This window comes from Artibeus jamaicensis, unplaced genomic scaffold (genome assembly GCF_021234435.1).
Source record: "Artibeus jamaicensis isolate MK-2021 breed Jamaican fruit bat unplaced genomic scaffold, CSHL_Jam_final scaffold_584, whole genome shotgun sequence".
Classification (NCBI taxonomy): domain Eukaryota; kingdom Metazoa; phylum Chordata; class Mammalia; order Chiroptera; family Phyllostomidae; genus Artibeus; species Artibeus jamaicensis.
In genome coordinates, this window is record NW_026522048.1 from 10233459 (window position 1) to 10248492 (window position 15034).

General features: G+C 36.0%; 1 protein-coding gene across 3 annotated transcripts in view; it reads right to left on the reverse strand.

Annotated features, from left to right (window-relative positions):
• Positions 1 to 481: 481 nt before the first annotated feature.
• The window catches only part of PTPRQ (protein tyrosine phosphatase receptor type Q), a 253107-nt gene continuing 238554 nt past the window's right edge, over positions 482 to 15034 (reverse strand). For all 3 annotated transcript variants that reach the window (XM_053658806.1, XM_053658807.1, XM_053658805.1), the window contains 6 exons: positions 14257 to 14391; positions 13937 to 14062; positions 12938 to 13086; positions 9488 to 9623; positions 1949 to 2072; positions 482 to 1704 (listed from right to left, as the gene is read on the reverse strand). In XM_053658806.1, the coding sequence (XP_053514781.1) occupies positions 1667 to 1704; positions 1949 to 2072; positions 9488 to 9623; positions 12938 to 13086; positions 13937 to 14062; positions 14257 to 14391 (708 nt within the window). In that variant the 3' untranslated portion in view covers positions 482 to 1666. The remainder of the gene's footprint in view (positions 1705 to 1948; positions 2073 to 9487; positions 9624 to 12937; positions 13087 to 13936; positions 14063 to 14256; positions 14392 to 15034) is intronic.

The following is a 15034-nucleotide window of genomic DNA, read 5'->3' on the forward strand; positions in this document are numbered from 1 at the left end:
TTGGTTAATAAATTTAATTTTAAAGTTACTCTCTAACCCTGACCAGCGAGCGTGGCTCAGTTGGTTGGGCATCACCCCACAAAGCAAAAGGTCATTGGATCAATTCCAGGTCAGGTCACATGCTTGGGATGCAGGTTTGGCCCTAGGGCAGGGAGGTAAGAATGGTAACCAATCGCTATTTTTTTTCTCACATTGATGTTTTTCTCTCTTTCTCCTTCCCTGCCCCTCTTTCCAAAAATAAATAAATAAAATTACTCTCTACGAGTACCATGAGAAATGACTATCTTAATTATTTGTACTGTATTATATTGTACTTATATATAATATATTTTATTATAATAATTAGTAATTATATCTTAATGTGATAGAAAGTCTAATTTATGTTTATAAGAATCTCTGAAATCATGCTGCAAAGCAACTCAATTCCTTAAAATTCAATTTTATTGGCCAGCACATTACCTATATTTATATTCCAGTAGAAATATGCATAAGATATAATTTCTATCTTGAAAGAAACAGAATAATATTACTTTGTTTTATGACTCAATTGAAATATATGACAAAATAATACCATATTTTGATAGTTCAAAACTTACTTAAGTACATCATCACTATCTAACAGAAAAGAAGTTGCAGTATTTTCTTTAAAAAAAAATCTCTTATCTGCTGTAACCTCGTGGATTTCTTTTTTCAGTTCCACCAAATATACTCCTCAATAAGCAAGGCTGGGGAATAAAGACCATTTTTTGTGATCTATTTGGAAATCTCTGTTGGCACCACAGAAGCACATCATTAGTTGACAAGCTTGCAACACATTATACATTTTTATTATTGTTTTTTTATACACTTCTGCTGAAAAACACCTTCAGAACTGTTTTTAGGTTGAGTATATATATCTAGCAGACAAGTACTCTGATACATTTGACTATATATTTAACATACAATACAGTGCTACAGTGTGTGCCTGAAAACGTACAAATGTAGACGGGCTAGAAAAATCCTCTACAGCATCATAGAAGCAATTGCACTGTTTAATTTTCCTCTTTTGTTTTTTCAAATGAAAGATCACAATGCAATTTAAATAGCCCTAAGTGTCCCCAAAGAGCTACTGTGTGTTGTGTAAAAGCTAAGTAATCCCCGCAGTGTCAGGGGTTACTGTTCAGCTGTTCGAGATCATGAGATGGTATCTCAGCGCTCATAAAACAGAGGACTCAAAACACGGCGGTGTGCATGGAAGTCCAGATCATCATGACAGCCCTGGAAGTTATCCACGAGAAACGTCAACACCCTGGAGGCCAAAATAACACTACCGAATCAACATTTACAACTTTGTTAGGATTAAATCCAATACATGGGGAAATTCACATAGAAACATTAATGCTAGTATAATAAGAATTTTATATTTGGCTCATTCCAAAAATAGGGAAGACTTGAAAAACCTCTGGGATATCTTTTCTTAGACATTTTAAATGCATAATATTTATTCTGTACAAAATTACCTACTTATTAGAACTATTCATAAAATGTCAATGTATTTAGTAAGGCACAATAAGGGAAACATACAGATTTCTTTAAGGTTGAATATCTCAATTCAGAAGAATGAAGGGGTAATTTTGGCCCCTGGGACTTAAAAATATCTTCCAGTTGTAATCTTTGGTGTGAATATTTACATGGTGGTTTCTTCCCATTCAAGCTCAACATCACCTATAACAACAAGTAACATGTCACGAGAGAGAATTGAAGTTAACAATTCAAAAGATTTAAATGTTTCATGGCAAAAATATGGTCCATATTGAAAAGCTATTATCCTAACTTGGATTAGAAATTTAAAAAATGTAAGTGTACCAACCACCCTTCTAAAACATTTTCAGCACATGGTTATTATTAAACCAATACTCCTACTCGACATGGTAAACTAGTAAATTGGGTACACACTGCCTCTGTTTACCTTCCATGGCATCCAAAGAGTCCATCTTCTGAAGTGCAGAATAGTTAACAAAACAGATGGGCTGATTACTTCCTTTACTGGATAAGAGATCCAGAATGCACTGGTGTAAAAAGATATACTGTGCCTAGACACAAAAGAAAGATGGTTAAATAAATGGATATGGTGGAGATACTTATAAAGTGAGCTATACTGTTACAGGGAGAATTCAACACTTGTTAAATAGCTAAGTCAGAGGCACATAATTCACCATGTACGTAAATGATTTTCTACCATCTCAAACATACAGTTTTCAAAATTCCTGTGGCTTCTTAATGGCTTTAAGTTTCTTTAAAAATGCTTCTCATTGAACACAAAGTGTTAATGTGTCCTTTTTGCTGTGATTGTAAAAAGTGGCAATTAGATTATTTAAATTTATTTACAAATTTGTCCTATTAGGTAACTGAGTCATTTTTCTTATAAATAGTTTTCTTGTTAGAATGGCTGTTGGAATGCAGATGCTAAATTTACTTCTGAAATCTGTGAGTGAGCATATCCACACACCAACAACATATTTAAAATATGTTTCACAATTCTGTTTATCACCTAACATTTCACCTATTTATTGTCACATATCTAACAAAAAGGAGGTCCCTATTTGTAAATAAAAGGCAGGTGACCATTGAAATATGCAAACAACCAGGTGCTGGACAAGAACTCCTAACAGTTCATTTGAATGTTAGGACTAAATTTAGTACCATGAGAGTTCTTTAAGTTTATTCAATGTAATTCAATAACCTGTTAGCCTTTCCAACTGTGGACCTTCCCAAAGGTAGGTAAGGTTACTTTCAGAGAAAATCACCCTCACTTCTAAATAAGAAACACTCCTGACATTAAAGAAATATAATAAAATGTTTAAGATATATAAATGTACAAATATATAATTAATTTAAGTTGAATATTGTCTAAGTGACCATCTTAAGAGGTTATATTTATATCTATTGCTACTATACCACAAAATTTTTATGACTACTCCTGCTGAAATTTTCTTCAGAAACTGTTGCTCATTATCAAGAATATCTATTTCTTTGTGGATTAGAAAATGTTCCCTAAAACATCTCATCACCAGAACGTTAATTCTCTGAGGGCATAACTCTCATATTCATTGCTGAATTTCCATTGCCTATAATAGTGCCTGGCATGTCACAGCTGCGTAATAAATGATTGTTGACTTAGTCTCATTTAATTCTCATAGCTAGCCAACCTTTACCATTTAAGGAAAGCTTTCAATTGGGGAACATACATCCATCCAGAAGTCATTAGGGATCAAGTTTTGTAAGTGAGGTGGATCATCAAGTTACATAATTCAATTCTGGCAAGGAACGAAGTGCGGTTATAAAGTAATGAAAATTCTATTGAAATTGCTAGTAAATTACTTCTCAAGGTAATTCCAAGAGAGTTTTTCCAAACGTGTATCACACAATGAATAATATTGTTAGAAATATACTGGCATGCTATAATTTCTTTGAAAACAACCATCAGTTCGATTTATGAGTTCAGTTTTTTTAAAAATTACATTTGATTTTAAAGTCACATCTTCTCCACTGGAAAGAATGACGGGAACTCCACCAGCAGCGCAGGCTGAGCTCACGGGGCAGTGCTATGTTTTTCAAGATGCCTCTGCCATGGCGTGTTACTGCCAAAGAGACAGTGAAGACTGCACTTTCCATTTCTTCCCCATATATGTTGTACCTTAAGAACTACACATCTTGATGTTGAGTTTTATTATTAGGGATAAAACCTGTGGGGTAAGATTGAAAAGACTTGCTATATGTAAAGTGCCTGACAAAAAACTAGCCACCCAAAATATATTAGTTTTTATTTTCTTTCACTTCGTTCACATTGGTAAACTTCCAGGAGAACCAGAGCAGGAAAGAGGCTCATACAGATTAATCCTTGTGGGAAGCAGCAATAGTACCGCAGGAGCACTATACTGCTGCAGAGCATTCTTTCAGAAAGTCCTTTCAAAGTCACCTCTTGGTGCTTCTATTCATTTTTTTGGTAGATGGTGGAAGATAAAGCTCTCTCTTGGATCAGGGCCATGCCCCTCTTTTGTGGTTTCTTCTTGTGGCAATATTTTGCTGAGGTCCCAATCTCCCCACCACTGCTGATGGCTACTGTAATATGTGCTGAGACATGAGCATTCTTTATGGAAACTTGAGTCACTCCCAAGTGCAACAGAGGAAAGTAAGAAGCCACTCTTGTGCAATGCAATGCTGGTTTGCAAGGACTGGAGCCAAGGTGTGATCATTTCCCCTTTTTATTTTTTAACTGTATTTTATTGATTATGCTATTATAGTTGTCCTAATTTTTCCCCCTTCTCTCCACCCCACACTCCCTCAGGCAATCCCCACACCATTGTTCATGTCCCTGGGTCATGCATATAAATTCTTTGGCTACTCCATTTCCTATACTGTGCTTTATATCCCCATGGCTATTCTATAACTACCTATTTGTACTTCTTGATCCCTTCACCTCTTCACCCATTCCCTTAAGCCCCCCTCCCATCTGGCAACCAACAAAATGCTCTCAGTATCCATGATTCTGTTTCAGTTCTTTTTGTTTGCTTAGTATGTTTTTGATTCAATTGTTCACAGATACATGTTTATGGCCATTTTATTGTTCATAATTTTGATCTTTTTCTTATATAAATCCTTTGAACATTTCATATAATAATGGTTTGGTGACAATGAACTCCTCTAGTTTTTTTCTCATCTGGGAAGCTTTTTATCTGCCCTTCCATTCTTAATGATAGCTTTGCAGGGTTAAAACAATCTTGGCTGTAGGTCCCTGCTTTTCATGACTTTGAATATTTCATGACAATCCCTTCTAGCCAGTAAAGTTTCTTTTGAGAAATCAGCTGACAGTGTCATGGCAACTCTCCTTAGTAACTAACTACTTTTCTCTTGCTGTTTTTAAAATTCTCTTTATCTTTAACCTCTGGCATTTTAATTCTGATTGTCTTAGCGTGGGACTCTTTAAATCTATTGAGTTTGGGACTCTCTGTGCTTCCTGGACTTGCATGTCTATTTTCTTCACCAAATTAGAGATTTTTTTCAGTATTTTTTCAAATAGATTTCCAATTCCTTGCTCTTTCTCTTCTTCTGGCATCCCTATGATACGAATGTTGGGATGTTTGAAGTTGTGTCAGAGGCTGCCTACACTATCCTCGTTTTCATTTTCGGATTCTTTTTTCTTCTGGTTGTTCTGATTGGTTGGTTTTTGCTTCCTTTTGTTCTGAGTTGTTGATTTGGTTCTCGGCTTCATCCACTGTCCCATTCTTTCCTTATAAATTGTTCTTTACTTCAATCAGTGTATACTTAGTTTCTGAATGGATCTTTTTCATGCTGTTGAAGTCCTCACTAAGTTTCTTGAGCATCCTTATAACCCAGTGTTTTGAACTCTGCATCTCAATTTTATTCAGATCTTTTTCTGGAGTTTTGATCTGTTCTTTCACTTGAGCCATGTTTCTTTGTCTCCTCTTTTCGGCAGCCTCCCTGTGTTTGTTTCTATGTATTAGATAGAGCTGCTGTGACTCCCTATCTTGGTAGTGTGGCCTCATGTAATGGGTGTCCTATAGGGTCCAGTGTGGTACAGCCTTCCCTTTCGAGGTACACCCTTTGTGTGGGCTGAGTACACCCTCCTTTTGTAGTGAAGCCTTGATTGCTGTTGGCAGATCAATGGGAGGGATTTATCCTTGCCTGTCAGTTGCAAGGACTGGCTGTGACCATTGACTACAAACCTCCACCCTCCATGGAGAATCAGCTGAGAAAGGTGGTGGTTTTCTGACATAGTCTGTAGCTGTCCACTGGGTGCAGAGGCTCTGGGGTCTTTCAGGCGGGGCAGGCCAAGGTCAGCTCCCTCCTGTGTTCTTCCCAGGACCACCCTGCCTGGGCTATAAAGCAGTCTGATGTGGCTGCTACTTGTGCTGGGGTTGGAGATTTCCATGTGAGGCCACCTTGTGAACCTAGGCTGGCTGCTGCTAGTGCCAGGCCTCAGCTGTTGCTTATTTGATAGGCTACGGGAAGTTGTGAAGCATGAGCCAAGAGCAGCCCTTCACATGGAAAAGTCATGGTTAACAGTTTGAGTGGGGCCATAAATTGGGTGGGATGGAGTCTCGGGAGATCCTCCAGGGCATGGCAAACCCTGTTAGTCAGATTGATATAATCTCAGATATGGCACCCACCTGCCAGCTCTGAGGCTCTGTGTAGGGAGGGCTCAGAAAAGGGACAACAGCCTCTGTCCATCTTTCTGTCTGGTAGATAGCTGTCCCCTAGCTCCTGCTTTGATGCCAGATGTTTCACCCTGTATGCCACTGGTGCTGTTCAAGCTGCTACCCTGGTGCTAGAGCTCAGAGAGAGTGAGTGTGTATAAGTCTGTGAGTGGGTTCTTTAAAAAGGAACTGCTTAGAACTCTAGAATTTTCTCCCACTGACCTAATCCCTACTGGTTTTGGCAGCCAGAAATTATGGGGATGGACTTACCTTCCTGGCACTGGAACCCTGGGCTGGGTGGCCTGGTGTGGGGCTTGGTCTCCTTGCTCCCTAGATATCCCTCCTGAATTCTTATCCACCACACATGGGTGTGGGACCAGCCTGTTACCACACCTCTACCCCTCCTATGAGTCTGGATGGATGTGGTTTCTTTAATTCTGTAGTTGTCAAACTTCCATTCAACTTGATTGCTGATGGTTCTGAGCGATGGTTGTTTTATACTTTGGTTACAATTTTGATGTGGTTGTGTGAAGAGGTGAGCTGTGTTTACCTGTGCTGCCATCTTAACTGGAAATCTTGTCTCAGTTTCCATTTTTCTGTCTTTCTTCATCTTTTTTTTTTTATCATAGAGAAAGGACAATAAAGAGTAAGACTGCTGGCAATGAAGCTTGGTGAAAGAGAGGTTCAGAGTACCAGCTTGTCAGTAAGGAGGGACCCAGCAGAATCTTGTCAGACATTTACTGCATGCTGGGCATTAACTGCATACTTGGTGTTGTACATACCGTCTTTTATTTAATACCGACAGCAAACTGATGAAAAGCATAACATGGCTGTTTAAAAAAATTGCTAAGAGAAGTTAATTACACAAAATCATAGAGCCAGCAATTAGTGGTACGGGATTCTGAACTTAGTTCTCCAACTCCAGAATTCATGGTCTTTCCACTCCCTTACCTAAATGCAGCATTTTGCTCTAGCTGGTTAAACAAACATAATGTATGAAAATTATAGCATATATTGAGTACTAAATTCTGTGAAATTTTTAACAGGCATTCTTGAGCATACCCTCTACAAAATTCAGTTCTACAAAGTTTTAGAGTATGGCATTTTTTAGAACTTTTATTATTTGAAGATTGACTTTAGCCTCTAGGATACCATATCCCAATCAGTCCCCACTCTATTCTATTCAAGAGAGCCAACCAATGTCAATCAATGTCAAGAACATTGATCATCAGTGCACATGTGTACACCAAAGCTCATGAGAGGAAATTAGCTTTCTATTTATCTTATTGTTAGCTAAAATAAGATATTTGACTTTTAATAATGGTTAATAGTTGGATTGATACTGGAGCCCTTATAAAACCCCTAGACAAGAATCAGCCACATAATTTGCAGGGCCCACTACAAAATGAAAATGTACGTTTTTTCCTAAAAAATTATCAAATATTTTCAAGACAGTAACCGCCAACATAAACCAGGTGCAAGGCCCTTTTGAGAATGGGGAGCTGTTAGACTGCACAGGTTTGCATGCCTAGGAAGCCAACCATGGTCACAAGTCATATACTGTTTCTGAAATATCCTGAGAGAAGAGTAACACTTCACTCATTTGTTCTTTTTTGGCATGTAAAGGAATGGATATGGATTACATTACCTAGTTTTACCTAACTATCGGAGAATTGACGTGGCTTAAAAAGATTCCCACAAGAAAATTGCAGACAGTATTTATCATGCAAGCCCAGGTGAATGATGAGATAATGGCAGGGGTGACATTCCTTGTACTCCTAATATAATCCTCTTACAGCAACTAGATTATGTTAAAAAATTAGATATAATTTTAAATGCATATTTAAAACTACTTCAAAAACAAAATTAGCCTGTGCTAAGTATATATTTTGTCTTTTCAAAATATATAATGATAAAAAGCTATCACAATTAGCAAGGTTTTCAAAATATTACTTATCTATCTAATGTTTTTTTCATTTCTTAATCTGTATATGTTCTGACTGAGGGAGCTTGGGGGTGGGCAGGGCAGGGGAGAGCAATGGGGGGAACATTGGGGCAACTGTAATTGAACAACAATAAAAAGAATTTACATAATTGTACAATCTACATTTAAAAATTAAATGCATATATGCTGGAGTTAAATGCTCAAACATTTTTTTTCCTGAAAGGGATGTGCAGTCCAAAAAGGTTGTATTCTGCATTTGTAATTTTCAGTGTGCATTGGTGTAAAGGCTCTATGAGATTCTAAGAAAACCAGTTTAACTTCTTTTTTAAAGTTAGCAAAAAACCTGTTTTCTCACACTTTTAACAACTGTGATACCATTCATGTTTTCTAGGATGTACCTTGGAAAAATACTGTAACAATTGATCTATATATTTACTGTGAGAAAGTCTCTGCTTATATGGCATAAAAATCCCAACCCAGAGATACAGACAGGAACATCTTGTATACTGCAGTTACACTTGGGTTGGCATTGGGTTCTGACAGTTATGAATAGTATAACCTTGGAATATTACTTAACTACTTGGAACATCTGCTTCTGTATTTGCATAGCACAGCCAATAATACCCAGTCTGTTGGTTAGTTTTATTGCACCTACTCTACAAATGAAGGATTAAATAAGATAATACATGTAAAGAATCTACTATAGCACTTGGAACACACTGGACACTCCATAGAGGGTCCATAATACCATCATATTATGTGATTTTTTAAGGAAGAAAAATCCGTATGTTGTAGCAGTATTTTTACTTCCAAACCAAAACAGCAAAACAAACAAAAAAAAATCTCTTAGCTGGTTAGGATATACTAAAATAACCATTATTGGTATTAATATCAATAGGGGTACATGTGGACAAGTGAAATACATAGAACCCCCAAACAATATTTTAAACTTTTTCCTACTATAACTTTCAGCATGTTTACAAAAGATATTGATTTGATTCATTTTATAAGCTCCCCAAACTTGTAAAATGCTAAAAGCAACTTAATGGTATGGATTGTTTCCTATACACCTGTAAATATAAGGAAATGATGATGTAGTCAGGTAACACTGTTGAAGACTGACTGTGTGGCACGTGTGCCTCAGTTCTCCTATAATCTCCATCAGCTGCCCTCCCAAAGACACCCCAAACCCTACTGCTTCTCCAAAGGGGGTTTACCATGTAGGAAAAGAGAGTGTCTGCTATGCAGAGACAATTTCAAGTCCACACGCCACCAGATTGCTGCCACTAAGACCCTCCCATGTAGAAATGCTGGAGCTGACATTGCACATAGTTCTAGATCTTACCAGGTTCTGTACCATGCACATTCTTTCGCTTCTCAGTTCAGCTACTAGTCCATATATGTCCACAAAATCGTGATCATTTATATGTTGTGTTAAGTGATCCAGAGCAATGAACACTCCAGTTCTTCCAACTCCAGCACTGTGGAAAGAGTGAAATTACATGAAAATTATTCATCAAAAGGCAGTTCATGGTGATGGTGATGAAGAAAATGAGCTGTGACAGAAATACATTCTAAAGTTACTTTTTTATTTAGAGGTAGATTTTTTGAGAGTTTCTCTGGATTTATATTGTTACCAAGATGGTTTAAAGAGGGCAAAATGATTATTATCAATTGTCAAATATTTGAGTTTTTTTTAAAGAGGTAACATTCTTTCATAATATTTTAGGGGTTGTAGTTGGATAACTATGAAAATTATTTTTACAAATTGTTGAAAATTCTTAAAACCAGAGGCTTTTTATTGACCATATAAAAAGCCTCTGGTTTTATTTCTAAAGCCATTTCTATTGGGTTCCTAACAGAAATGTTAAACATTAAAAATGTCAAATAGTTAGCTCATACAGCATTTCCACTGCATGATATTGAAAAATTCCCTCGTGTGCTTTTTTTGGTAGATTTTTTTTTACTTCTTACAAATTATAAAATTAAGAAGCTATTTCCTTTTTAAAAATTAGTTTAAAACCCAAGCACACATGTGTAACTCCGTAGAAACTGTTAAGTGGCAAAAATGAGAAGATTCATTCAGCAACTCCCACTAGAAAGAAAATGGGTGTTTAAATGGTTAATATAGAAAATAAATATTAAAAATAAAAAGAGACATATTAAAGGTCACCTTGTCCCATAAATGTTACTTTAAGCAACATGAAACTGCCATTTTTGTAGGTAAGAAAAAGTTTGAGAAGTCGACAGTTTCCTATGATTTGACCTAAGAAGTAGTGAGCATTACAACATAAATCCTATTGTGATAACACATGTACACATGTGCCTGAACAGAGTAATCAGTCATTACATCATCCAATATATTTTGAGTGCCAGACACTGTCCCAGGCATCTGAGGTGTAACCATGAACAATACAAAGTCCCTGCACATTTAAAGCTTGTACTCTAGAGGATGGGTTTAGTGTGACACAAGCAAGCACACATAGTCTGTGCCCTGTGGTAATAAAGTAAATGAAATGTTATAACAACAGGTAAGCCAGGCTAAGGAGATAGACACTGATAGGGCAGGATAGGGGCATCAGAGAAAGCTTCTCAGATAAGGTAACATTAGCAAAGAAACTTGAATGAGGTTAGGGAGTGCATCATGTGGGTATCTGGGAGAGGAGCACAGCAGCTGGAGGGAGTGGAAGAACAGATCTGAGTGGGAGAATGTTCTGTGTGTTCAAAGCAGAGCAGGGAGATCAGGGCAAGGAGAGTGGAGTGGAAAGGGGACAGGGGCCAGCAGTCCGAGCTGGTGGGTTGGACATTGAATGTGAGACAGGGAGAAGAGTCGGGGATGAGTCCAGAGGTTTTGGATCAAGCAGAGTGAACTTGCTATTTACAAACATGGTGATGAGGAAGAGTTTGGAAATGGAATCAAATGTTCAGTTAGAGCACATTTAATTTTCAGAATTTTGTGGCCATTCAGGTTGTCATGTTGAATTGAAAGTTAAATATATGTCTAATTAAAGTTGAGGTGAGAAGTCAGAGTTGGAAATAAAAATTTAGTACGCTTAAAATGATATTTAAAGATAATTATTAGAATAAGCATACCTTTCTCTTTTCTCATTTATCTATTTTAAATCACAGCAAAGGAGACTCTGCTGTTTTTGGAGCTTCAAGAGGGAAGGTGCTTTCATTTTTCAAAGGTTTTTGCACCAGTGGCGGTGTATATGGAAGACACAGAGACAAATGTATCTTCCATATACAGTGGTAATATGGAACTGTAGCTGACAGTAGCTGAAGACAACTACTATCCCTTAAAGGTTTTAATCAGTATCGATGCCATTTTAAAATCAATCACTAAATTTAGAAGCAAACTATGGTGTCATTTATATTATATAGTACATTGCTAAAAATTTTATGTGCATGAAAGAGAAAATGGAATTGGTGTGGTAAGAATGAGATTTTTGCTAATTGCTCTATGTGTTTCTTAAATGCAATTATTATTCAGAGATTTTATTATGAGCATCTCTGTATTACTCATAATTAAAAAAATTCAAAATGTTCTTGGAAAATATACAATCATTTAAATTACATATTGAGTTTGCCCTCTAAAAAGATAAACCCTAGATTAATAGATATTTTCTTATTTAACCAAACTAATTATATACCTATTAGAAAATTATTAGTAAACTAATTATTGGAATTATTATAATTAATTTAATATTAATGGTTTCAAAATACATTGCCAATTAAAAATGTTCTTATCGTGGTAAAACACATGCAACACGAAACGGACCGTTGTAACCACTTTGCAGTGCACAACTCACCGGCCCTCAGCGCCCTGCACTGCTGTGCAGCCACCCCACCATCCACTTTCAGAACTTCATCACCGTCCCCTACAGAAACTCTGTCCCCATTAACCCTACCTTCTCATCTCCTTCTCCCCAAAGTCCCTGCTAACCACCATTCTCTCTGTCTCCATTACTTATCTATTCTAGGTTTCTTATGTAAATGGAATATTAAAACCTATTATCACCCACTTTTTCTCTAATCTCCAAACTCCAGTCGTTGAAGAGACTCCAGTTGAAATCGGTTTAGATACATCATTTAGAAAACACAAATCATATCATCTGCCCAGAAAAACTCTAAATACTAAACAAATACCAGTATAAATAACAAAGGGGAAACATTTATACTCATTCTATTGACCATGTTCAGAAGCTCAGGTCAAAGGGAGACATTTGAGTAGCTAAAACTTGGTAAAATCTGTAATTATGGTTGGATTGGTCACTTAAATTGAACTTCATTTTCTTTTACTTATCCTTTCCAACTCCAACCTAAAAATTTGCTTTTATAAGATATGTTTAAATTACAGTAGTATAGTCATACTAACTGAAATAATAACATATCAGATGTTTATTCATAAAATTCATAAGATCTTCCACATATACACAAAAACACACATACATTAATGATAGGCTACAATGTTTAATTTTTAAAGGCCTGTAAAGGCATAATCCAGTCAAAAATTCAGGAAAAGTTCTGTTTATTTATATATATCTCATACACATATATATTTCATTTAGATTCATTCATCATTCATTTTTTCCTGTTATCCTAGCTTTTATAAAGCTATATCTTTTTTGTTATTATAGCCAGTAAAATACCTGAAAAGTATAATCTGGAATGAATCTACATTAACTTCTGTCAGAAAAATAATCAATGGTATCATAATAATGAAAAGACCACATGGAGTTTAAAGACTATTTATAGTGTCTCATGTAAGGTTGTAACAAGATACCCTTTTTACCTGCAGTGAACAATCATAGGTGTGGTGTCATGAGCTCTGCTTGCTCGAACCAACTTCACAAAGTGAACGAGAGGGGCACTGCTTTCGGGAACCCCATGCTCAGGCCACGCAGTAAAGTTACACTGTCGAACGGTCATGCAGTCCCCGTGCTAAACAAAGTGACAGATGAGAGGAGCACGACACAGTTACTCAAGTACCACAATGAAGGTGGGAGGTGGCGGGTGTCCTAGCTTTTGAAGGTGATCTTTAAAAAATGATTGTTTACCAAACAGAAAAATTGGTTTTCATTTATCCTGTAAGAAAAGTTTTTCATTACTGTTGCCATAAAGAAATTTTCCTTTTCGGATTAATAGAAATGATAAAACACTTGAAGTGGTGATAATACAGAGTACTTATATTCAAATGTAGCATAACATTTTATAGCATTGGAATAGTAGATTTTGAAACAGTTTTGACTCTAAACTTAAATAAATATATTTACCAACTATTCAAAACAGAGCTACTGGGTGTCTGATAATGTCAGAAAGGATAAAGATCCTTATACAATTTTCCGTGCGTATAGACACCTATATAAACTGATAGAGTGGGATCCCACACTGTAACTTCTGTACTCATTCTGGGTTAAATGAAAATCAAATTATTAGGATGTAGATGAAGATGAGTAATCTGGAAAATTTTTGTTTTAAGTCAAGTATTATAGTTTCTTTATCAAGTAAAATATCAGTGATCTAGTTGTTTCTTTTTTCTTCCTTTCTCTACCTAAGAATTTAATGCTAATTAATTAATATAAACTTTAATCATGTGATTTGGAATTGAAACACAGTCACACAAATATTGAAGTCAGGTAACAATTTGAAACTTCTGTTTAAGAAAATAATAAGAAGGCTTCATTGACTATATAGGTATTATTGAAAGGAATAGTTCTAGAAATTAATTTTACTGCAGACATTCAGAGCATTCATATTTACTGCCATGTTCCTGCCCCATCCATTTTTTTACCCTTTCAATTTTCAGATCCCTGATGGTCCAATCTATCTGAACATCCTCCATTAGCTTTGTAATCACTATGTCTCCAAACACAGTGACTGGTTTGTTGTCCTCTGGCCAATACTGATGGCATCGGATCTGTATTCAGAGAAAAATCACCAGCTGTAAGAACCACTGTTACATGGATATAAAGCACAGTTTTTGGCACTAAGTTAAAGGTGCCTTATAGAGATCCAAGTTATTGATAACTCATAGTATTAACTGATATTGTCACACACATGTTAACACAATTGTAAAATAACATTTTGTGAAAAGATTTTCAAAAAACTTACCCGCCCTTTTTCAAAACACTGTGTTAGCATTACTAAAGTTTTTGCTCTGGTTTCCCAGACCATTCTCCAAAAATCCCCAACTGTTCCTGGTAATGGACCTTGAGTAGCAATAAATTCATTTGGGCATAAGTAACCCTAGAAGGACACGAACACAACACTGCATCAATAAATGTATATGTATCATACATCTGTATAGTAGTTTTAAGTTACTGAGCAGTATTCAAAAATATATTAATTGTAAAATGATCTTATATTATTAAATATTGTATAGTTTGAATGCTAAATAATATTAGATACTCAAAATTTCCAATCTATAATTTTAACCACCTAATGTGATATACTATACAATCATTCTTAACATGTATTTCTAACTTTTCAATAAAACATTAAGATTACATAAAAGAACAGCAATAATGTTGACCTTAATCAAATGCTTACTTAATATACTAAGCAATTTACAGTTCATATTTTCATTAATCTATTTCTTCTAAAAACCCTTGTGAATTTGTACTGTTATTACCCTCATGTAATAGATGAAGACACTGAAGGTTAGAAATGGAAGTAACTTCCTCAAGGTCTCTCAGCTGGTGTGAGTCCCGAGTCAGCAGCCTCACCCACTCCACTGTTTCTGTCACATATCGATAGTTATGGGTTTTGCAGATATTCTCATACTCTTCCTCCAATAAATTATTATCTACTTAAACGGTGGCGTTAGCATTTACTTTCCAGAGCTCTAAGTACCAAGAGTGATGTGGGGTACAGAAACAGAGAACAGACT